Source organism: Hipposideros armiger, unplaced genomic scaffold, assembly GCF_001890085.2.
Source record: "Hipposideros armiger isolate ML-2016 unplaced genomic scaffold, ASM189008v1 scaffold_721, whole genome shotgun sequence".
Taxonomy (NCBI): Eukaryota; Metazoa; Chordata; class Mammalia; order Chiroptera; family Hipposideridae; genus Hipposideros; species Hipposideros armiger.
The window spans coordinates 32214-57137 of record NW_017732071.1 but is presented as its reverse complement, the minus strand read 5'-3'; the positions used below and the strand labels follow the sequence as shown (position 1 = coordinate 57137).

General features: G+C 35.1%; 1 protein-coding gene across 1 annotated transcript in view; it reads right to left on the bottom strand.

Moving 5' to 3' along the window:
• LOC109373414 (catenin alpha-3) overlaps positions 1-13168 on the bottom strand; it is a 602515-nt gene extending 589347 nt beyond the window's left edge. Inside the window, exon 1 of the mRNA XM_019627201.1 lies at positions 13068-13168. Coding sequence (XP_019482746.1) covers positions 13068-13139 — 72 coding nt within the window. The 5' untranslated portion in view covers positions 13140-13168. The remainder of the gene's footprint in view (positions 1-13067) is intronic.
• Between the last annotated feature and the right edge of the window lie 11756 nt (positions 13169-24924).

Sequence of the window (24924 nt, the reverse complement as noted above, 5' to 3'; positions counted from 1 at the left end):
AAACCTTTGACCTCACCCCTAATTGCCTGAAAGGAATTTAGATAGAGGAGCTGCTCCAGGAAGGGAGAAATCATTGATAACTATATTTTAATATAAACTGGTATGTGACAGAGAGAAACCTAGCCAGGCCCATTTGTTCCAAGTCCTCTCCATGTCCCATGTTAAAGATGGCCCAGCAAACATTTATTTACCAAATATTTGCTTTTCCATCTTTACGTGAATCACTTTCCTGCCCTTTGAGGTCCCAAACCACAATCCCTGCCCCTTCTTCTTAGCTCCAGAATGGTATATAAACCTCAACTTGGGTCTCATATCATCTATACCTTCTCATGTAAATCTGTAAAATAAACTTTGGACATTTTCTCCTGTTTGTCTCTGTTTAATTTGATTACTTTCCCAGCTAGAAGAACTTACAGGGTGAGAGAAAAGTTATTTTTCTTGCACCCCCATGGTACTATGTACCCTGCACAGAAAGTGGGTGCATGTTTAGAAAGTGAGTAAGTGTTCAGAAGCAGATTCAGGGATTTAATGTAGTTTTTTCCAAGAGCTGGGATTAAAAATTAAAAAACAAAACAAAAAAAACCCAGTATGTTTATTTTGTGAGGGATTTAACTCATACTGTCTTCCAGTAGACAAAGAGTGGAATTTTATTGTGGTATAAGTGTAATAATTTTATTTCTAAAACAGGTATTATATTTATTTTTAAAAAATATAAACTATGCAATGCCATATTGATATCTTGCTGCTTACTGGAAACATTTTGACTTAAAAATTCCTCAACCTAGCTCATTTTCTCTTATGGACCAATGATCTTAGTTTCTGTATCTCAACACAGTTCTGTTTCACTCCCCTTGGTCAGCTTTCCACACACGGCTTTTATACCGAGCACATGTGATAAAGGCACGTCAGCTTAATTGTTTCAAATTCTCCTTGTCCCATTCTCCCTGGGCGACTGAAAATGACCATATTTTATTTTATGAAGCATTGTCACCAAAGGCAGCTTAAGAACATGAATGATAAGATTAAAAAATAATAATTGTTGGTCTACATATAATATATGTATATATTTTAATATTTTTTTTCTTAAATCTATTCCACTGCTCCTTTAAAACTGTGTTTCCCAAACCATTGTCCTACCCAGTTTATATTCCAGGAGACTGGGGGTTATCTGCCTGTCCCAAAATTCTGTGAATATGGAATTGGAACACTCTCTTCTTGAAGAGAATGCAGAAAACCTATCTGGACCTAAATTGGGAGGTAGGACTCAGTGTCATTGTCAAGTATCACACATAAAATTAGAGCTCAGAGTCTTTCATTTATATGGCTGTAATTTGGAATCTTGGTCACAACACAAGGAAGAGAATGATTGCTGATTTGTATAAGATGCTTTGGTCAGTGAGGTTGTTATGACAGGGTATGGCAGTTTTTTAAGGACATATGTTCACGGGTAACTTTCATTTAAACAGTCCTCAAGGTAAAGGTCCTGGGAGAAACAGTCACAGATAGTCTCCATTAAATATCCTGGTACTAATAGATATTTCACTTAAGACTCACATTAAAAATAACATTTAAAAATATTGTGATCAACCAAATATCTTTCAGCACTAACATTCTGGATTGCATGGTCGTATCTGAAATTCTAAAGCTGTTTTTTTTTAATTTATGCATTTAAGATTCATTTATGCATTAATCATCTGCAAATCCAGACTCTCTAATTTACTAGTTATCAAAAATCTGTGATAGGTCCTATTAATATTTCACTTCATGAACCTGAGCTCACAGAATAAAAATATACTTTAGAGAACACTACTAGAATTGCTTAAAAACCAAATATACATAGATTGTGAAGATGAAAAACAATATTGAAAAATTAACTGGGAGTAAAAGGTATAGTAGGACTCTATGTTCAAAGTCTGCAAAGTAGGGAGTCCCAATGATTTTTCTTTTCCACAGTGGGTTTTTTCAATTACTAGAGGGGAAAAAAACTAGAAATATATCTTCTGGTCCTTACTGTCTCCTGCTTTCCCATAATGCCCCCTGAACCTGTCGTGCTAAGATCACTGCTGACTTCCTCATTTCCAACTCCACCAGAGACTGTCAGTGGTTCTACCACTGGACCTCTCTGAAGCATATGACAATGCTGTCCACCATGCTCACGTGTTCCACTTGTGAGGTTTCCACCAAGATACACTTCCCTGACTTTCCTCTTACTTTGATGATTATTTTTTTCCCCCTCAGGTTCTTTTCCTTCTCTCCTGGATGTGTTTTTAAGGCTCTGCTTTTGATCTTTTTATTTTCTCTTACTCTTTAGATATCTTGTTCTACACGTATGGTTCCAACCATCACCTCTACATGAATGGCTACCATATATAGCTGTGATATTTCAAGTTCTTGTAGGTGCTGTTTGCTAAAATCTCAACCTTAAGTAGAAAGTATGTTCAATATATCAATTTTTGTCCTAAAGTGACTCTTCTTTCATTGTATTTCTAATTTCTCCTAATAGAACCTCTATCCTCCCAGGTATCAGGCTAAAGCCTTCAAATGTATGTATCCTCTTTTGCCTCCATTATTACCATCATTTAAATTGTTCAGTTTACATAGTCCGTTTATAACTTGTCCCATCTATAAATTTTTATTCCTATGTCCCTTATTCAAATTCTGAATTCTCATATAGCATTAATTAATCTCTTCATGGGTCCTGCCTATCCCTTTTTTCATTCAGTTGACAGAGTTTCCAGATTAGTTCCCAGGAAGCATGGCTGTGATGATGCCACTTTCCTACTCTAAACTAGTCATAGTGACTTGCCACCCTCTGCTGAATTTCAAATCCAAGGAAAAGCCTTGGCAGTAAGAGCTGCAGCCTATGTTTCAATCGCGTATTCTCCCTTTTCCATAGCTGTGCCATCCCACTTGTTCTCAAATGAGGCCAAACCTCCTAGGAGGCACTTGGGAATGTGTGGAGCCATGTTTGGTTATCACCAAGGCTGGGCTGGGGGAGGTCATGGTTGTGTATATAGGGCCCTAGATTCTGGCATATGTAGAACCCCACCACTCCGACTATCCCACACAATGAAGAATTATGTCACCCCAAATGCCAGGCACTCCCCTGTTAAGAAACATTATGAATTAGGCAGATTCAATTACTCCCCCCGCCTTTATTTTTTTTTCTGTTATAAACTTTTCCATCTCTTCTGCCTAGAAAGCCCTTTTCATATTTTCCCAAATGTCCAAATCTTGCTTATCTTTTTTAAGGCCAATAGAAAATGTCACTCTTCTGAAAGCCTCCCCAGAATCCCCTAACTGACATGAATCTCTGTCTAACTCCCATGTCATTTCAACCTATTACTCTCTAACACCACTTTGTTTCAACCTGGGTTATTCATTTTCCTTTCTCATTCGAGATTTAATGAAAGGAAAGCTCCATCTTTGTTTTCTTCTCTGACTAGAACATTGTCAAGGCTGGTGCAGACCCTTTAGGCTAACATGCTAAATATTGTGGCACACACCATGAGCTTAAATGAGGGTTCAGACATAAACCCCCTGATTTTTAAGTTAATTATGAAATTCTTGCCTTGGCCTGCATGGTAAATCATAATTAATTCTGTCTACTTACTTTTAAGTCATTATCTAATGTTTGGCCTCACATCCTCATGAAAATTTAATGGCTATGACTTCTTTTCCACAACGTCTGTTTCTTCTTCCAGGACACATCACCTCAGATTTTATTAGATAGAGCCCAATCTTAGCTAAACCCATGCCTTATTCATCAGAACTACTCCAGTGGGTCCCCCATGAATCCTTACTCCTTACCTTTGGCTCACCCTAGCTTCATGGATGCTCCTAGTAGGTGCTCAGCTAATATTTGTTGAATAAAATGATCCTTGGAATGAGTGAAAGGGAGTTGCTAACTGTGTAATTGGTCCAGACTATAGAATAATGATAGTATAATACAATAACACAGAGCTTACTTCCCAGGATGGGAAAGCAATTGTGTTCATAGCTGCACTCATGGACAGTCTCCCCACATAAATATCATGACACCACAGGAAAGAGACTGATCCTAGGCTTCTTTCTAGTTTTGTCATGCTAGACAGTCTTGAGGTCCAACCAGTCAATCATAATCAGCTTAAAAATATGATCACCTCAGTTTAGTCTTTGTATAGTTTTACATGACTCATGATATCCAAAACCTTCAAGTATTTTTTTTGCCATACTCTGAAGAGAAAATAAATAAATTAGGTATAATTGTAAAAATCCTGTCAGAACTCTCATAGGTACACTGATGGATTTTTAAAGAATATGATTATTTCAAATTGATTATTCAAGTTCTATATTGTTTAGCAGCAAATAAAACATCCACCACTGTGCTCTACAGAAGATGAAAGAAAATATACCTGCTTCTATAGAGCATGATACTTAGAAAATTAAGTACTTTCAATTCATAAGGATAACAGCTTCTCAATCACAAAAATAAACAAAAACCATATATAAATCAGGACATGTTTTTCTATTTGAAAGAGATAGCCCAATACCCTCACTGAAGCATGCACTAAATACAGTAACACATCATAACTTAATCAGAAGAGCTGCTGTTATAACAAAACAATCCTGTCCATGCAGAAAGAGATAATGTCAGTCACTTTATATGACTTGTACTTCAGGCAGGCAAAGTGTCATATTGAGACTTTATATCACGTGGTTAAAAATTGGGAGTTTCCACACCTTCCAAAGAACAAACAAAGATGAGGAATAGTGCTGGCTTTTAGCATCTACTTATCAAAGCCTACAATGCAAAATAAGTTAATGCTGATATAATCGTTCACTCTGTAAATATATAATGTGTGCCTACTATTCTTAGGACACATCAGTGAACCAAAAATTCCTACCCTTATGGAGGTTATATTTTCCCATATTTAAACGTAAATATAAGCAATCTTCAGTGAACATAGTGAACACCCTTCCCCAGGTATTTTTTTTTAATACTTTACAAGCTTCTATGTCTAGGGCAACATTGACTTTCCTCCCTACTTTTCAACACACCCAATTTACAACCTTTTTAGGGAGTAATTATAGATTTCCAATAAGCAACTTACAAAAATATATTCCCAAGAACATCACTGAAAATAAACTAGATGCCTCTGGAAGGTGTTTTAGCTCTGTCAGATCATTGGATACCATTTGATAGAGGGATAAAACAAAAGAAGATATAACAAAGCTATAGTAGATATTGGTTTAAGTGTGGCAGTACTTAGAAAACTTGAATTGACTTTGGAAAATGTAAGCACTTGTGAGTCTGTCTAATTGAATGTAAGTGTATGAGATCTAACAATTAAATTTATGAACTCATCCTAGAAAAAGTGCTACAGACCTCATTGCTGAATATCACTACGGTCACCTTTTGAAGTACTCCCCTTGGGTAGCTATGCACTGACACCAGTGCATAGTCAACACTTCAAAGCAATTTTGGAACTCTTTTTCTGGAATGGCCATCAGAGCTGTTGTCCTATTACCCTCAATGTCCTGAATGTCATCAAAATGCCTTTCTTTCATTTTTGGGTATATCCTTTATCTTTGGGTAAAGAAAGAAGTCAGGTGACTAGGGAGGGTGTTACAATACACTTATTTGTTTACTGGCTAAAAACTCCTTCATAGACAGTGTTGTGTGAGCTGGTGCATTGCCGTGTTTCAAGAGCCATGAATTGTTGGCGAAAAGTTCAGGTCGTTTTCGACTAACTTTTTTACTCAGCCTTTTCAGCACTTCCAAATAGTAAACTTGGTTAACTGTTTGTCCAGTTGGTACAAATTCATAATGAATAATTCCTCTGATATCAAAAAAGGTTAGCAACATCATTTTGACTCTTCATTTGGACTGATGGAACTTTTTTGGTCATGGAGAATTGGCTGACTTCTACTGTGCACTTTGACACTTTGTTTCAGGGTCGTATTGGTCCACCCAGGTTTCATCACCAGTGATAACACAGCCCAAAACATCATCTTGCCTCTCCAAAGGGTCTTGGCAAACTTCAACTCTCCTTTGTTTTTGTTCATCAGTGAGCTCCTTAGGGACCATTTTTGCACACATACCTTTCTCATGCCAAGATTTCCAGTTAGAATTTTCCTAGCTGTTTCTCTATCGATGTTTACTTGCTTCTCACAGTCAGCCAATAATTTTGATGCACAATTCTATGAATTTTTGCAATGTTTTCATGAGTTCTGCTCATTACCGGCTTTCCCAACCTCTCCTCATCAGTGACACATTCTCTCCTCTCAGAAAAACGTTTAATCCATTTGTACACTGCTGTTTTCTTCATGGCATTATCCCCATAAACCTGGACTAACATGTCCCTGATTTCACTTCCACTCTTGCCAGTTTAACAAGAAATTTAATGTTTGTCTGTTGCTCTAATTCAAGCTCAGACATTCTCGCGACAGCACACAAAAACACCTAACAGTATAGAACACCACTCAGCAAGACACCACTACATGATGACATGAACACAGCTGTGAGACACTGATATACCAAGGCTATGAAACCTTACTGAGCTGTTTGTACAGTGCTGCCAATGTAAGCTCACGGGGGCAAGTTTGTGAACTTGTCAGAAATAGTATTCACCAGAGGAAAAAATGTCCTAGTTTTACCATGATTTTTATCAACAAAAAAATCATATTTATAGAAAGAACATTTAAGACCATCTAATACCTTTATCATCCAATAATGAGATTTTCTTTCTAACATCTTTAACAAAGCACAGCCTATTTGGCTTTTGTTTAAACACGTCTAGTGATTAGCAAGTTGTTCACTATGGCTTAAAACAACTTATTCTTTTCTTGCCTAGCCCTTAACTGTACGGCCTAAATCCAGTATGGTATTCTAGATATGGTAATTCCATGTCAAGTACATAGGGAATTTTCCCCTGTTTCACAAGCTAAGCATCATAATAATTTTAAAGCTGTAACATGGTCACCCTGTCATGATACTGACTTAGATAGTTGAGTCACCTAAATTAGTACTTTTAATTTTCTGGACTTTTCAGGCCAAAGATATTTTTGAAAGAAGGAGGTAGAGGGAATCAGAAAGTAAACAAGATAGGTTTGGGTAATTTTTATTTCGCCAAGTAAAGAAAATAACAACATGAAGTGTTATTTCCTTTCATTATTATTTCATAAATCAAATGTTTTAGATATCAAACAAACAGAAAGTACCTAGTTTTTAATAATAAGTTGAGTAAATTCTATTTTATGAAAAAAAAGCTAACTACCTGGCCTAATTTCACTATAAACCATTAAAATGCTCTCATGGATCAGTGTTTGGAATTCATTTAACTAGACAACAAATGTCCATCTGAACTGCTGATGCCCCAGGTACTTTTGATAAGCAATGATTATCCTATTTACTTTTGCAGTAAATTTTGTTTAACCTAAGGCCCTGACTTTATATTTACCCTTATTAAATTTCAGCTTATGAATTTTCAAACATTAGTCCAAATTATAAACATATTTTAGAACCTTGAATTCTATCTTTTGCATTTTTGTGCCATGTGCAAATCTAAAATGTTTACTTTTAAAATATCCTTCCAAGTCACTTATTAAAATGCAACAAAAGTTAATCCCTATCAATAGCTTTATCCTTCCACTAGGTTGAGCTCAACAACTAGAGTACTCCAGCAATGCTATCATCAGGTCACATTTCTCTCCTTTACATAAAAGACAGATTCATTCGAGGATCTCAGAATTGGACATTAAAAGAGTTGTAGGCCAATTTTTCACCTAAGCTGTGCCCTCCACACAATAGTTTGGTCTAATCATCACCGTCCTTGTGTTTAAATGACTGTGGTGTGAGAATCTCCAAATCCTTCCTTCTCAACAAAGTCGCCTTTCTTTCAAGATAGCTCTGTTAGAAAATTAATTCTATAGTGAAATGAAATTTGTATCCTTCCAGTTTCTGTGCATAGGTTGTAGCTCTGCCCCTTAGGGCCCTTTAGAACACAGTCTTTCATAGCCCTTTAAACATTTGATGACAGTGACCACGTTTCTCCAAGTCTTACCTTTTTCTGGCTAAAAATTCCCTGTATTTCTTTTATATATTTTTCATATGACATAGTTTCAAGTCATGTCACTATTTCAGATATTCTCTGCTAAATATGCTTCAAGTGACAATTTTATTTTGAAGTGTGACATCTGTAACAGGGCAAAGCACTATAGTTATAATCCATTAAACACAGTATGAACCAGGATGATCCAATTCACTGAAATGGAGGTGATTTCAATTGTATTTAACAGATAGGAATTAAGTGCCACCTTCTCAGCTCCCCCTGACCTTGTGTTTCCTCAACCTCATTCACTCCAGAATCAACTTAGGAATTTTTTTTTTAATTGGCTGGGTTTTGTTTAGGTATTAATGAAGTATATATTTCTGGTTAAATTAAGAGTCCTGAAAGAAATAAAATGGAATGTAAAAGTACTCCTTTTTGTTCTGTGTCCTCAGTCTCATTTCCTGAAAGTAACCACTACTAAAAGTTTCATGAAGACCTTTTGAAACATTTCTATGACTACATAAACATGTGGCTCTATGTCTTTTTTTTTCCCAAAATAAATGAGATAATACACATATTCATCTGAAATTTGTTTTTTTCACTTATCTTTGGCATCTTCAATCCCAAAACATACAATGAGCTGACTTACTACCAACACACATTTAAAGCAAATCTGCATAAAAGCTTTGCTTATAGTCTGGTGTGTGTGTGCACCTGTTTATCTGTACCATAAATGTTGGAAGTGCAATTAGTAGACCTAAATATATGTACAGATTTTATTTCAGTGCATATTGCAAAAGTGGAACTAACACACATGTGCACATGTGCACACACACACACACACACACACACACACGCACACACAATCAGGGTGTACTGCGGTCATACTAATTCTGAAGTCCAGGATGCATTGTATAAAATTTTTACAGTTTATAAAATAATTTTTAAGTGTAGAGAAGGTAGAATATGAGTTTTAGAATTTATCCTTTGATGAAAAAATAAATGTTAAATTATATTGGTTTTTCTGACAGCTATAACATACTGTTGATTCACATTGAGATTACTATCAACTAAAATCTCTAAGCCTTTTGGAGGGTAAGCTTTTGCCAAACCATGTTTCTTCCACTTTCTAGCTTTGTAATTTGCTTTAGAGTACTCAGTATGTATGGTTTATTACTGGTACCTATTATATTTCATCTGGGTACTGAGATGTAGTCCCTATTCTAGAATAGCCAAATTCTTTATAACTGGATGATTTCAGGCAATATATTGACCTATTATTTTTAACTAAATATTTTAAGAACATTATTTTATAAATTTAACCAAATCACTAGTAAAATGCTGAAATGAGCTAGGTCAAGAGCAGTTCACTGCAGCCCACTAGTACACGCCTCACCCCTGGTTACCAACTACACACCAAGGAGCCATTTTAAGGATCTTTTTTCCATCATTTACAATTCAAACTCATTATACTGCATGCATTTTACATTGTCAAAAAGAAGACACACCATGTTAGAAAAAGTATAAAGGTGTTGCCAAAAGCCTTGCTGCCCTCTATAAAACCAGAATGATTTAACATTCTAAAATCCTGTCATTTATTTATATACTGGATAACAATTTACTGAACATCCAATATATGCTGCATTTCTGCTATGTCAGTGGATATAAGTAGTAAATAAGGACGACTAAATTACTTCTTTCATGAACTTTATGTTTGAGTGTGAAAATATACAATAAAATAACAAAATAATATAAAATATAATTTCAGGTTGTGACTCTAAAAGACATAAATATGGTGACAAAATAGGATATAAGTGCAGAAGTGATTTAAGGAAATTGATCTCTGAGAAGATGATATTTGCACTCAGTCCATAGAAATTAGACATCACAGGAGCTGTCTATATGACCATATGGGAGAAGAGCTCTGGAAAATCAATCATTAAGTGCAAACTCCTTCCAGTGAGAAGGAGCTTATTGTGTTCTAGAAACAGAAAGACCTAATGACTGGAAAGGAAATTACTATGGGGTGTGGCTGGAGGTTAGGCAGTAGAAAGCTCATATAAATCTGACGAAGCCATAAAATTTGTTTTGCATTTTACTATAAAAAGCTAAGGAAAGCAACTGCTAATAAACATCTTTACACTTTTATGTTGGCTTTTATATATAAAGTATATTAGAGAGCTATGAGTATAAACATGGACACCATATAAGTTGGCATTTCTGTAGTCCCCGATGGAGGTGATAATGGCATTGGCTAAGATGTTGACAGACAAGATGGAGAAAGTATACAGAGTCAAGATAAATATTTTTTTGGTGGAAATGATAGGACTTGTTAATGGATTATATAGGAAAAACAGCCAGTAGATATTAGAATATGAGTTTCACAATGGCAAGGATTTTTGTTTGTTTTCTTTACTATTTTCCCCAGATGCATAAATAGTGCTTACCATTTACTATATGTTCAATAAACATTTACTGAATGAATAAAGGAAAACCTCCAGTTTTGTTTTTCTTTCCCCCAGAGTAACTAGATGAATGGCCATATCATTAAGGAAAATTGGTAAGACTGAAGACTAAGCAGAATAAGCCGGGAACGGCGCAACTAGGAGTTCCATGTTGACTGTGTTAAGTTTTAGGTGTCTCCTGGATATCAGAGTGGAAATGTCAAAGGGAAAACTAGATATTTAAGTCTGAGCATTAGGTAAGAGGTCTAGCCTGGAGAGAAAAAATTAGAAGCCATCAGCGTGTAGCCGTGCAATTCATTTTAATATAAAAAAAATTAAGAAATTCCTGAAGGACATAAAACAGAGATCTGATAATAGACACCCATGAATCATGTTTATTAATGAAAAAAATCAATATCATCAAGAAGTAATTATTCCCCCCAAATAATCTAAAATGAAAACATTTAAAATTTTTCAATAAACATCCTAACATGGATTTTCATGGCACTTGACAAGTTGATACTAAAGGTTCTATGATAGAGCAAAATAAGAACAGCAATAATTTAAAGAAAAAAACAAAGTGAGCCAATGTTCCTAGAAGATATTAATATTCAGTATAAAACTATAATTGAAATTGTAATACTGTAGCAGGGGTAAAGATATAGGCCAGTGGAACAGAATAGAGAGCCCAGAACTACATATATTTAAAGTATATTTCAATTTATCTATCAATCTATATTTACATATAGAAAAGTAGTAAAATATCACACACATATTACATGTATGTATTATATATGCATAATGTATTATATAAAATATGTATATGTAGGCATACATTATATGTGTGTAAGTATATACATTTATGTGTATACAAATATATCTAGGGTGCCAAAAAATGTATACACATTTTAAGAAAATAAAACTGTATTAAAATTGTAATATTCAATATATACCAATAACAAAAGATGAATACAAGTCACATTTGACTTCTGCAATTACAACAGGTGCTCAAAGTGGTTACCATCAGTGTTCAGACCCTTCTGATTTTAGCAATCTTGGGCAAGGTTGACCAAAGTGTCCATTTTTGTACATTTTTTTTGGCACCCCTCATAGATCTCTATCATGTGTTAGACACAAAAACAAACTTCAGATGAAATAAAGATCTAAATGTTTCAACCTTTTTAAAAGAAAATGTGGGAATTATATAACATTTTTGTTGGAAGAATTCCTTAACAAGGCACAAACCAACAGATATGTGGCACAGGGTAGTTGCTCAATAAATATCTATTGAAAAAATTAAAAGATGGATCAAATATTTAAAGCTCTTAAAATCCTCTATGATAAAATATTAAAAGTTAAAAGAAAAACATAGACAACAGAGGATATTTTTAACAAACCCAAACAATACATGAAAAAGAGAGAGAAAGAAAGAAAGAAAGAAAGAAAGAAAGAAAGAAAGAAAGAAAGAAAGAAAGAAAGAAAGAAAGAAAACCCGACCAAAAATTTGCAGAGTTTAGGCAATTCACAAAATTAGAAAGCAAATGGTTAGTAAACATTTGGGGGAAAAAAAAGTTATTTTAATCAGAAAATTATAAAGTAACGCCAAAGACATTTAATACTGTTCAGATTCAAAAAGACATTTTTAAAAATGACAGCATCAAGTGCTATTCACAATGAGAACATTTCTGTTGAAGGGGTTATAAGTGATTCAACCACTTTAGAGGCCTCACTGTAGTATTCTGCTCCCTGTAGGATCTCATGGAGCACTGACATCAGTTGTGAGATCTCAGTAGTAGATCTCCCAGGCTACTTCTCTAGCCAGCTCTTACTTGTTAATTAACATCAAGTCCAAAGAAACAGTCTCACTTACTACTTCCTCAGTATTCTTAGTAATGAAATTGTCAGCAAAGAAAATCAAGAATTTAACACATACCCTACTTTTCATAAAATGAGAATCTCGGCAGATGTCCAAAGACTTGAAGTCTCTAACATTGTCACACTTCACATCCTTACGGCATTTGTGGTCTTTATTAGGAAGTAATTATTTCTTGCTTATTCTAAGAAAAGGTGATTAGGAGTGCCCTTATGTGCATTCTGATTCATGGCTTCAAGACTACTAGTCATCTAGAAAATAGTCCCTAAAAATGTGTTGCTCTTCAAATTAAAAAAAAGAAAAAAAAGAAAAGAGAAAAGAAAACCTCCTGAATTACAGACAAAAATCATTACTTGATTTTTTTCAAACCCATGCCTTAAACAAAAAAGTCCATTATTTTCAATTTTACCTGAGATTTCAAAATAAATAGTGACTAAAAATAAATCAAGTCGGTTGGACACAAAGCATTGCTTTGATTTCAAACTATACCTTTCTCTCACAAGATTTTGATATGGACCCTTAGGGAATGTTACAAGAACCAGGTGCTAAGTAAAGAATTAGGTGCTTAGTAAATAATAAACCGTGACGATAGGACGCATCATCTTCAATGTTTAAAATAAACATTTCAATATCTTTCCATGTGTATAAAAGTCTCAAACATTATATATAATTTTTATAGCTAGTTTTGTAGAAGAGACAGTAAGTTAGTTATCATACCTGTGGACACAAGGTTTCCAAGTGATTGGCTGCAATTTTGACAATTTTAATCCCATCTTCATTTGTTGACATGGAACAAGCAAGATTTGCCACCTTAAATACAAGCCAAAATAATAAAAATGAGTTCAGATTATCAAGGAAATGCAGAAACATCTGTTAACCTAGACAAATAAGCCCATGTACACACACATTGAAAATCTCAGTGACAAACTCAACATTCTCATGTCACTGGTATTTATTTTATGAAAGTATTCAGAGAGTTTATTAAAACAAATAACAACAAAGGGTCCTACAAAAATTTTAAAACACAAGGAAACTCTGGTGAGTGAATCAGTAAACCCATACAGTCTCTTGGTATCAACATCTAATCCATAATAGAATGCTAACTATTATGTCTCCCCATGGGACTGAAAAAAATTGTATCTATGGATTGAATGCTAATAGGTTCTTGGAATCTCATGTCATTGTGGTTTCTTTTAAGCTCATAATTGCTTTATTGTTTCCCAGAGGGTTATTATGCCTACTTAAGTTGCATTAAGAGTGACTGTATCTTTATTCATACTTTATTCAGCATCAAATATACTACAAAGCTGTACAAATACAAGATAATTAAATTCTTCTTGTTGTTCTTGATTTTCCACTACTACTTCATGGACACTCTTTGATATTTCAGTAGTCTATTTGATTCAAGCATTAGTGACACTCAAATTCCTTTATACATTATTGCTTTTGAAACTTACACTCTTTTCCAGGGAAATGGATGCTCTTTTAAATGATTACTGTTATGTCTATGACCTAAGTCCAGTATTTACAAATACATTCTTTTTACCATGAAAGAGCCATGAGAAACAGCATGGGAGTCTTTTCCTTCACTTTAACTTCACTCTTATTCAACATTTCTCTTGCTAGCAGGTAAGTGTTTGGGTACAGAGGTAGTGTTTCCCCCGATCTACAGAATATACAATTATCCTCACCACTGCAAAGAGTTTGCTTTTCTAACAATCATATTTTTTAACGTAAAGTCTCTGCTAATTATTATACACTTTAATACATCATAGTTTTCACTGATGAAATCCAAAATGCATTCAGTTGCAGAGAAACCACAAATTAGCTGCATGCATTGGGAGCAAAGAACAAACATGTCTTTGGATCCCTATTAGAAAAATATCACAAAATGTTATAGATTTATAGTCTTTTTGTTATTGTTTTTATAGAATTACTTTTAATTGTCAACAGTGAAACAACTCCTTGGTTTGCATTTACATATGATGAAATAACAGCCATACATTATTTAACTGTGGAAGGGTATTGTTCACTTTATTAATGTACATGGAAATGGCTTCCTTGAAAAGGTCTTTTGTTGGCTTGAAGGTCACAACACTTCAACTTTCATATCTGACACATAATTAGCACATTTGTGAATTATTTGAAAAGGGCAGCAGTTTCTGTGTCCCTCTTCCCCACCCCTCAAGCCCCACTCACAGAAAGTAAAATTCAGCAGTCTAATTGCTTGAATATGCCATGTAATAATTTCCACTGCACTTACAGAAACTATCTACCCATAATTTGAGCACTGTTTAAGTAAAAAAATAAGTATTGGCTCAATCTTTTGGTCAAATTAGAATAATGCTGGTTAATCTGCAATTTAAATATTTAAAAAACAGTGCTACATATAGACACTCTTTTACTTTATTTATTTTTTATTTTATCTTCTTTCTCTTTTTCTCCCATTTAAAAATTAGCATTTTTATTCTGAACATTTTTTGCTACCAGGTTTATCGCAAGGCAATTCAGTGACAAACATAACATGGAAATCATTCTAAACACAAAGTTCCTGTTTATATTAGCACTCGTATGTGTGTGTGTGTGTGTGTGTGTGNTAGCACTCGTATTGCTGTGTGTGTGTGTTCAAGCTTTCTGCTAGTCCTTATATATATATATATATATATATATATATATATATATATATATATATGATTTTTTATTTTTTTTTACAAAGGAGCCAAAAACATACAATGGAGAAAAAAAAGCCTCTTCAATAAATGGTGATGGGTCAGAAGGGATTGGAACAAAATATTCAATGTGATGAAAAGCACAGACCTACAACCAAGGGTACTCTACCCAGCAAGGCTATTATTTAAATTTGAAGGGCAGATGAAGAGCTTTCTAGGCAAGAAAATACTAAAGGAGTTCATCACCACCAAACCAGTATTACAAGGATGTTAGAGGGACTTCTTCAAGATGGAAAAAAAAAAATCATGAATAATAAAATGGCAATAGCTACATATCTATCAACAATTGCTTTCAATATAAATGGATTAAATGCTCCAATCGAAGGGAATAGGAGGGCTGAATTGATAAGAGAACAAAACCCTTACATATGCTGCCTACAAGAGACTGACTTTGGGCCTGGAGAGCAGGATGAAATAGGTGAAGGTTATAAGAAGTACAATTGGTAATTACAAAATAGTCATGGGGATGTAAAGTAAAGCATAGGGAATATAGTCAATGATATGGTAATAAATATGTATGGTGCCAGGCGGGTACTAGACAAGTCAGGGGGATCACTTCTTAAATTGTACAGATGTCTAACCACTACACTGTATACCTGAAGTTAATATAAAATAATATTGAATGTGAACTGTAATTGAAAAATTAAAAAAGGGGGAAAAGGTGAAGGGGAATAAGAGGTCCAAATTTCCAGGCATCTAACTCATGGGAATGCAATATACAACATAGGGAATATAATCAATAATATTGGGACAGCATACTATGGTGTCAGGTGATTGCTGGACTTCTCATGGTGATCACTTCTTTAGGTATATAAATGTTGAATAATTATGATGTACCCTTGAACATAATTTAATATTGTATGAGCATATGTTAGCTATATTTTTAATATGAAAATCTTAAAGATAAATAAATTTAAAAACAAATGGTGCTGGGAAAATGGAAAGCCACATGCTAAAGAATGAAACTAAACTGCTATCTGTCACCATATACAAAATCAACTCAAATGGTTCAAAGACCTAAACATAAGACCCGAAACAATAAACTGCATAGAAAAAAACATAGGTGCTAAACTTAAGGACCTTGAGTTCAGAGAGGATTTTATGAGTTTGGCCTCAAAGGCAAGGGAAGTAAAAGAAAAAAATAACTGAATGGGACTATATCAAACTAAAAAGCTTCTGCACAACAAAAGAAACTAACAAAATGAAGAGACAAACAATGGAATGGGAGAAGATATTTGCAAGCAGCACCTCTGATAAGGGGCTAATATCCAAAATATATAAAGAACTCACACAACAAAACATCATATGCTCTTTCAAATTCAAACCTATACATCAAGGACTGTATCAGATATCTCCTCCACACACACTTTTCAGATGTTCAGAATCAGAGTTCATACTTCTACTTTCTATATTCCCATAATTACAGCACAAACTTTATTCTTCCTAGACTCACTTATGTATCTTTCAAATGGTGAGCTGCTGGAGGGTAAAGATGGAGATGTATTCTTTTTAAGAGTTATTTTTAATCAAACAAAGTACCCTAAAAATAATACTTAGTCCATAAATAAAAATAATTTATCTTTGTCCACCTAAAAACTGAATTACCATGTGTTGCCTTACAGCTACCTCCAGGACCGCCCCCCACACACACTAACCCCTGACCTAATGAGGTCCTGAGGAAGTGTCTCGGAATGCTGAGACCCGATGGAATGATATCGGTAAAGCTTCCTGAGGAAGTGTCTCAGAAAGCTGAGGCCGGATGGAATGATATCAGTCACCTCCCTTTATTTGTATAGTACATGACAGAATGGCGCTGTCCAGGGGGTTGTGTAGGATGTGTGAAGGCACAGTACATGTTGGAGCACAATGGAACCTGGTTAATGGAAAACAGCCTTAAGGCACGTAGCAAACAGATCTTTGAGTAAATTAGTTTCACTTCCTTTGAAATTTTCTCAATAAAAGCCATGCGAAGACCTGATTCAGGGCTCAGCCCAGTCCTCTAGGCTGATGCCCCTTGGTCTCGTTCTTATCTGACTTTTGTCTCTTGTGCTCTTTTCAATCTGCGTTGCCCCTTGCGTGTCCCATTTGCCCTTGCCACGCAGGACGTGACAACCATGAATAGAAATTATTTTCTATTGTGTCTTAAACTCATATGTTCAATGAATTGTATTTCTTAGAGGCTTTATTCCAACTCCATTTAATCACTGAAGTGTGTTCTTCCTCTGCCCCTGATTCCTCATCAAAAAACGAGGAAGGTAAGTATCATTACTTTAAGTTTTGGAGAAAGAATATTTGAGAAAAGGAAGCCATCAGGCCATCAGATTTAATTTGTCCAGAGTTGATTTCAGTTGGACTGAACATGTTTCCTGGGAACATCAAAATCTGACAAATCTGTAGCAAAGACACAAATGAACACAGGGCAACTTTGAGTGAGGCTACAGAAACAACATAGCTGAAATCAGTTCTTTGTTTTTAATTTGGTATTTGAAAAGGAGATTTGGATTTCTTCCTAAGTTTGGAAGAGAAGAAGCAGTCACAAAACTTTGTGAAGAGGCAAGAAGAACAAAAAGAGAGGCCTTTGCCCTTTGGACTCGTCAGTAAATAGCAAAATTATAAGTCACTGGCCAAATCACTGATAGAAGGAATATTATAAGTTCTTCAGGTCGGTGGGAGGCACCCAGAATACCCAGAATTGGACTAGGTACCTTGAGTTTCAGTTGCCATGTTATATACAAGTAGACATAACCAATAGCTCGTTAAGTGTGTAGTTACGAGGGGCTTACAGTGGATATTAATTAGGAAGTCACTAGCTTAACAATGGTAATTGGATGTGATTGCGTAGGGAGAAAATATTCTTAGAAAAGTACCCAAGACACCAATATTTATTAGGAAGATAGAAGTCTTAGAAGAGGTGGCCAGGGATAGAGAAGGTTACCCACAATATTCTAATATCATAGAGGCTGTGAGAAGAGGAAGTTTCAAGAAGGTGGTCTCGAAAATCAAGTACTGAGAGGTCAAGTAAGTAATCTGTGAAATTATCCATTGATTTGGCCACATAGAGGGCCATACAAAGAGCGCTTGGGTGGAATGGCGATGGTCAGACTGGCCTAGTGTGGACTGAGGACTGTGTAGGTGGTGACATAGCCCCATGTGTCTTGTGACCCAAAGCAGAGAGCTAGAGGCTGCCTGCACAAGACTCACCCTCTCGTTCTCGTATCTGTCCATTTCTTTTGATTTCACCTCTCAAACATCTCTTGTATCATCTACTTTTCTTGCTCCCCAATCTAGTCAAGTTTACTGTCATTTTTATTTATTTTTATTCTTGTGACAAGTCTTAGCTTTTATTCCCAGTCACTGTGTCTTTTCTACCATGTATTCACCATACTGCAACTGACAAATTTCTTTAACTACAAATTTGATTCCCCTATTATTATCTCCCTATCCCCACATCATCTCACCTTCCTTAAAAGATCCCACATTGACTGGTTCAAATTTATCATGCATGGTTATTTTCCTTTCTTTGCTTCAGATATATCAACCTACTTTCAGATAACCACGCTTCCTTCTGTCACAGGACATTTGCACATGTTGTTTTCTTAAGCCCGGAATATGCTCCTTCTCCCTATTCACTGCCATCCTTATGCGATTTAGACATGCTTAACTGATATCCATCGAATCTCTGCTCAAAAGTAATTCCTTGGAAAATTCACCAGTACCACAATCCCCTAACCACCCCTGAGACTCTTCTTCACCCAAATCAGATTTTTCCTTCAGAGCATGATTCTCAATTTGTATTATAATTAAACATTCACTGAGGAAATTATTTGATCAGTGACCATTTCCTCTCTTTATAAGAGCAGGGGTATCACCTCTGTTTGCTCATCAGTGGGCCTTCAGTTTCTTTACCCAAATATATGGTAGCCAAACAATAAATAATTCTTCAGTGAATGCATAAATGCATGAATTAATATGCTTAAGAATGTATCATCCCCAAAGAGAGAAAAAAAAATGGAGTTTAGTGGGTGGAGATGGCAGCAGAATTCAGGACAGGAGAGAGAGAGAGGAATGAAATTTCCCTTTGAAATGCATTTGCAACATTTCTACAAAGGCTCAGAAAGCTGTTCTTCAAAGAAAAGTATCACACTTTTTGTCTGGTCATCCTACTTAACAAAGCCTGGGGGGGACAGCTCCTTTCAAGTTTTACTTTCACTTAAAATATCAAATTGGGAATAGCTGAATAGCTCTCAATTTTGCTTCTAATTAATTTAATTTTAATCAAGTGAAATAACTTTTCAAAGGGCCCAAGCTGGCTGCCACATGCTGGGAAGTATGGCAGATAGAAAGAGATGCGGTAACTGCTGTTAACAAACCCAGGAGCTTGAGTATTTCCTGCAGCACATAATGTAATGCATGCTTTGTTTCCAGGAAAGCCTAGCCAAGAGGCTTGCGACTGAGCCTGAGAAGCATAGCAGGGGGTCTGTGATCTCCCAGTTTTGGCATCCAAGTAACCTCTGGTTCAACAAGCCAACTCTTGCATTTCTCCTGGTGGAACAGTGCTGCCCTGCTGCTCCTTGTAGTAACAAGAAATGACCATGAATTATGAGTTTTGTAGAATATTTAACTAATAGAATTGTATTATAAAAAGCACATGGCAAGGTGTAGGGAAACAAGTAACAAATATTGATTATGCACCTATTACATGGGCTGGGAACTGCCAAGGGAATCAAAGACAATAGAAACAAATCTCAAGAAACACACAAGCTGTTTAAGGGGACATATGATGGCGTTAGAGAATAAAACTAGTTTCTAAGTACAACAGGAAGCTGGAGGTAGGCAACCTCACAGAGGCAGCTGTAGTCACGGTGTTTCATGGAAACAAATTATTACCGGGGAACTTCATATTTTCTTTGACTTTGCATCTCAAGCTGCCTCTCAAAATTTATGAACCTTAAATTTCACAATTTTGTATCTGATACTAGTTTTGCTAATGTAATCATTTGCCTCTGCCTTTGGTTATCCATCTATAAGATAAGGAGATTACTTGATTTCTAGGCCCCTTCCAGTTCAATAATTTCATTTTACTGTTATGTAAACTGATAACAAAATTTCACAGGAATTAGACAGGGGATAGAGCTATCAGGCGATTTAGTTGTTAATTTAAACATAACCTGTCTAAATAAAATATTAGCAAATTAAATTTAACCATGTAATAAAAGAATGATAACACAACAAAACAATGTAGTTTATCCCAGAAGTAAACTAAAGGCTCATGATTGGGAAAACTAATAATGAAGTTCCTTGTTTTACTGTATTTCAACAGATGTTAGAAAATCATTTGATAATAGTTTTATGCCTATTCATATTAAAGCAAAGCAAGCTAAGCAAAAAAGCAAAACAAAACAAAACTAGTGAAGGAATAGAAGGAATCATTCTTAACCTGAAACAGGTCCAATTCCAGAAACTTACAGTTAATATCCTGCTCAAAAGTCAAGATTAAGATAAACATTCCCACTATCATGGAAGTTAATCAATATTTCACTCAAAGATCTAGTCAATGTAAATGAACCTAAAAAATAAATGTGATGTATTATAGAACTGTACACTTGAAACCTATGTAACTCTACTAACCATTAAACTTTATATAAAAAAATTAAAGGGCCGGCCGAGTGACACAATGGTTAAGAACTGGCTTGGGACGCCAGAAGGCCCCGGTTTGGTCCCACATATGAGGGCCAGTGACACTGCCCTCCACAGCTAAGATGCTGAACAATAGCCCAACCTGGAGCTGGGCTGCCGTGGGTCGCTGGCGATGGCCTAGGCTGCAGCCCCTGTGGCAGTGGGTTGCCATGGGCTACTGTATGTAGCCAGCAGCCAGCGTGAGCGGCCAGCAGCCACAGTGAGCGGCCGTCCAGAAGCCGGCGACTGATCTGCCTCCCCCGGGAAGAGTGTAATGATGGTGCCAACTTGGGCCAGTGAAGCAACGTCCTCCACAAATAGACTGAAGAATAAAATAACAGCAACTTGTCTGTTCCCCTTCCCCCAATTCCCCAATAAAAATCTTAAAAATAAATAAATAAATAAATGATAGCTTCAAATACTGTAAAGAAAGAGCAAATATTTGTATTCTCAGGTGATAAAACATAAGATAATTATCTGAAAAGCTGTTGTTACTACTAAGTATTAAATAACACAGTTTAATATAAGATGAATAATATGTATTAATTTCCTATACATCAGCTAGCACTAAACTAAAAATTTTAGTGACACAATGTTGCTATAATAATATCAGCTAAAGTTATAAATTTCATAGTATATTTACAATACTTATTAAGAAATAGGAACTACATTTTATATATGTATATCTTTGTGTGTATATGTGTATATGTATTAAATTTTACTTAGTGACATAAACAAATAACTGAATGAATGAGGAGGGATATCATATTCCTGAATGGGAATACTCAATATTGTAAAATAAAATGTCAACTTTTATTAAATCTGTCTATTAATGTAAAACTGAACTTAGGTTAATTTTAATGTACATATGAAAGACTTGCAAAGATGATTCACAAAAAAGGAAAACGAAGGAGAGTATGAGTGAGTAATGAAAACACAAAGAAATTTAGTGTTTTCAGAGCAATGGGAAGAAAATACAGGTGATGACTCAACTGGAGACTACTTGATGGGGAGTGGGGTGAGTTCAATGCATGTAAAAAGACTGACATATATGATTGCATAAACATTTTAAAATTTGAAAATAGTGAAAACCTAAAAAGTCAAAATGCCAAAGAAAGACAAATGTATTTGTTATATATAATAACCCCCAAAAGATTACTATCCATAAAGTATAAATAGCTTCTAAACATCAATAAGGAAAAGACGCCATTTAAAAAAATGGACAAAATATTTAAACAAATACTGCACATATGAAATACAAAGAATGATAAATACATGAAAAGATTCCCAATCTATCTCTTGGTCTACTAGTCAGGAAATGCAACTAAAACAAGATGTACTTTTCATATTATAATAATTAAAAAGCCTTAGGGCCGGCCGAGTGGCTCAGTTGATTAAGAGCTCGCTCAAGAGTGCGAGCTCTGAGCAACAGCAGTTCGAGTCCCAGCACGAGCTGAGCAGCCGCTGAGCTGCCAACAGGTGGTAGGATGGCTCAGCTAAAAAAAAAACCAAATAAATAAAAAGCTTGATATTATCCAGTATTGCTGAGGGTATGGAAAAGCAAGTGGAAAGTAAATGGTCAACTTCTTAGAGGGCAATTTTGCCTCATCTGTGAAAATCTAAAACTTGCAAAACTGCAGCAATTCAATTTAAAACAGACTGTCCTCCAGAAACACTTGCATATGCGAACAAACATACAGCCACTGTAACTTTATTTAGAAGAGTGAAAAGGAATCTAAATATATATCAATGGAGAATAAATTATATTATGTAATACTACGATTCTGTGAAAAAAGTTTCTGCTGACATAAAATATTTCAGCTACATAATTTTAAGTGAAAAATATTTCAGAACATATGTAATGTGTGTTCTTATTTAAATAAATGTGTGTACGTACAACTATGTATAAATGCAAAGTATAAAGTCTACGATTATAAACCCCAGCTGCTAACATGTACTTGGGACAGGAACTGGGATTTCTATTGCCATGAAGAGAGGCCTCCCATTTTAATTGTATGGTTTCCATACTGACGAATTTTTTCCAAGTAGTTTTCTTCACTATATAGTTATCTAATTTAAAAAGCAGTGGATAATGAAATAGTTCTATATGTATTGACTTGGAAACATGCCAATGACAGGTAAAAAAGAATGTATAACGATCATATTTACTAAAGATGTGTGTGTGTGTGTGTGTGTGCACATGTGTGTATGATAGTGTGATATCTAAAATGCTATTCACCAAAATGGTCATTGTGTGTATGTCTAAGGAATAAGGGTCAAGATTATTTAAACTTTCCTTTTTCATACTTTTAAATATTTATATTTTGAGTTATTATAATGAGAATCAATCATTTTTACAACCAGGAAAAAAACAATAAAGTGACTTTCATTTTGAAGAGAATAAAAACCTTTCCATACCCATATCTGAACTTTTAATACCAATCAGGAGTGTCATATTAATCATGATGCTGCAAAATCTGAGAGTACAGAACCATTTAAAAAATAGGGTTTCCAAAAAATACAGATATATAATGATTAAGTACCGCTCGGTAAGAAATAGTTTTTATTGTCTCATATGCTGCATATTTAAAATAATTCACAATAGGAGAACCAGGTATTGGTTTCACCGCGTTTATTTAGTATAATGGCAAGTATCAAATGAATCGAAGAACACTACCAGTGATAAAATCAGACCACATAAAAGTGACCTTAACAATGAATAAAAACTCAATTTGTTTGAAATTCCAAAGGTGTTCCACGCATGATGTATGTGTGGGGGAGTATGTCTGTGTGTGTGTGTGTGTGTGTGTGTGTGTGTCTGTCTGTCTGTCTGTCTGTCTTCAGTAGGTACAAAGTGATCATTCTCATGATTAAGTGATTATAATATAGTCCCACATGCCTTTTTCTTTTCTTACCCAGGCCCTCCAACTCTATTCAAATTTGCATTTGAACTTTGTGTTCTACTCCAACAAGTCATTAAAGATGAAAATATTCATTTGTCTTAGTGGACATATGTCAATATTGTTCTAAAAATAAGCATTAGCATGCTGTTTCAGTATGTGCCACCACAAAGGAAACAAATGAGATGGAAACACACAGACACACACACAAACACACACAGAAGATATAAACACAGCTTGGCTTCTAACAGGCGGTGCTCCTAATAAATGATCTGAAGTATATATTTTATAGCTCCAATCGAGGTCTGCAATGTATTCTGCTCCAAGAGTCCCATTTTACCCCAAATATTTCTCCTCTTTATTTTGGAACAATATATAACTGTATATGAATACACATATTCCACATTGCTATGCAATGTAAACTATAATGGTAAAACCAGCAAGACAGTTTCCTCAAGTGTCTCTCTAAATGAAGCTATTATTCACCTCAGAATCACCACCCAAAGGATAAAAGTAGGTGCCACCTGCCAAGTAAATGGACATAATAAACAGCATCAAATAAAATCTATTTAACTATCAAAGAGACAAAACAAATCTAAGCTATAAAGATGAGATCAAGCATTGTTTCCTGAACTAGTGATATACTTTGTCGTCTGCTGAGAGTCAAGCATAAATACGAAACATGCAATTCCAATAAGTCCTCATTAACAGCATTAGTGTAAAAAGGGCATATGTCAAAAAATTCTGTAATTGGCCATCATTATTATTAAAATTGACATCAAATTTCAAAGCAATTTTATGACCAGTGACCTGACCTCTCAAGTGGCAGAAAGAGAACTGATTTTTCTAAAGACAGACAGGATGTGCTAAAGCCAATATAAAATTATCAGTTAGTTTAATTCTGAACCAACATTTTTTGTAGCTATCACACTATTCAATTGGTATTATATTGGGTTGTCGGAAAAGTCATGATGTACTTTTTCTGTTTTTAGTTGCAAAAATGCGTCATGACTTTTCCGACAACCCAGTAGAAACAGTTGTCATATACTGTAAAGTTAATTGAATCATAGTGTATAAGCTTCTCAGATATGGATGAGACAGCTAAGACCTCCTGATTTCCTAACTCATCGAAACGTCCACACCCAGACAGTTTTCTTACTTTCATAAAAGAAGGGGTCTCTTAGTAGAGTGAGAGTTAACAACTAATTGTCTGACAGCTTTTATTTCGGAAAATATCAGAATAACAGTCTGTACAACTATGTTTTTTTA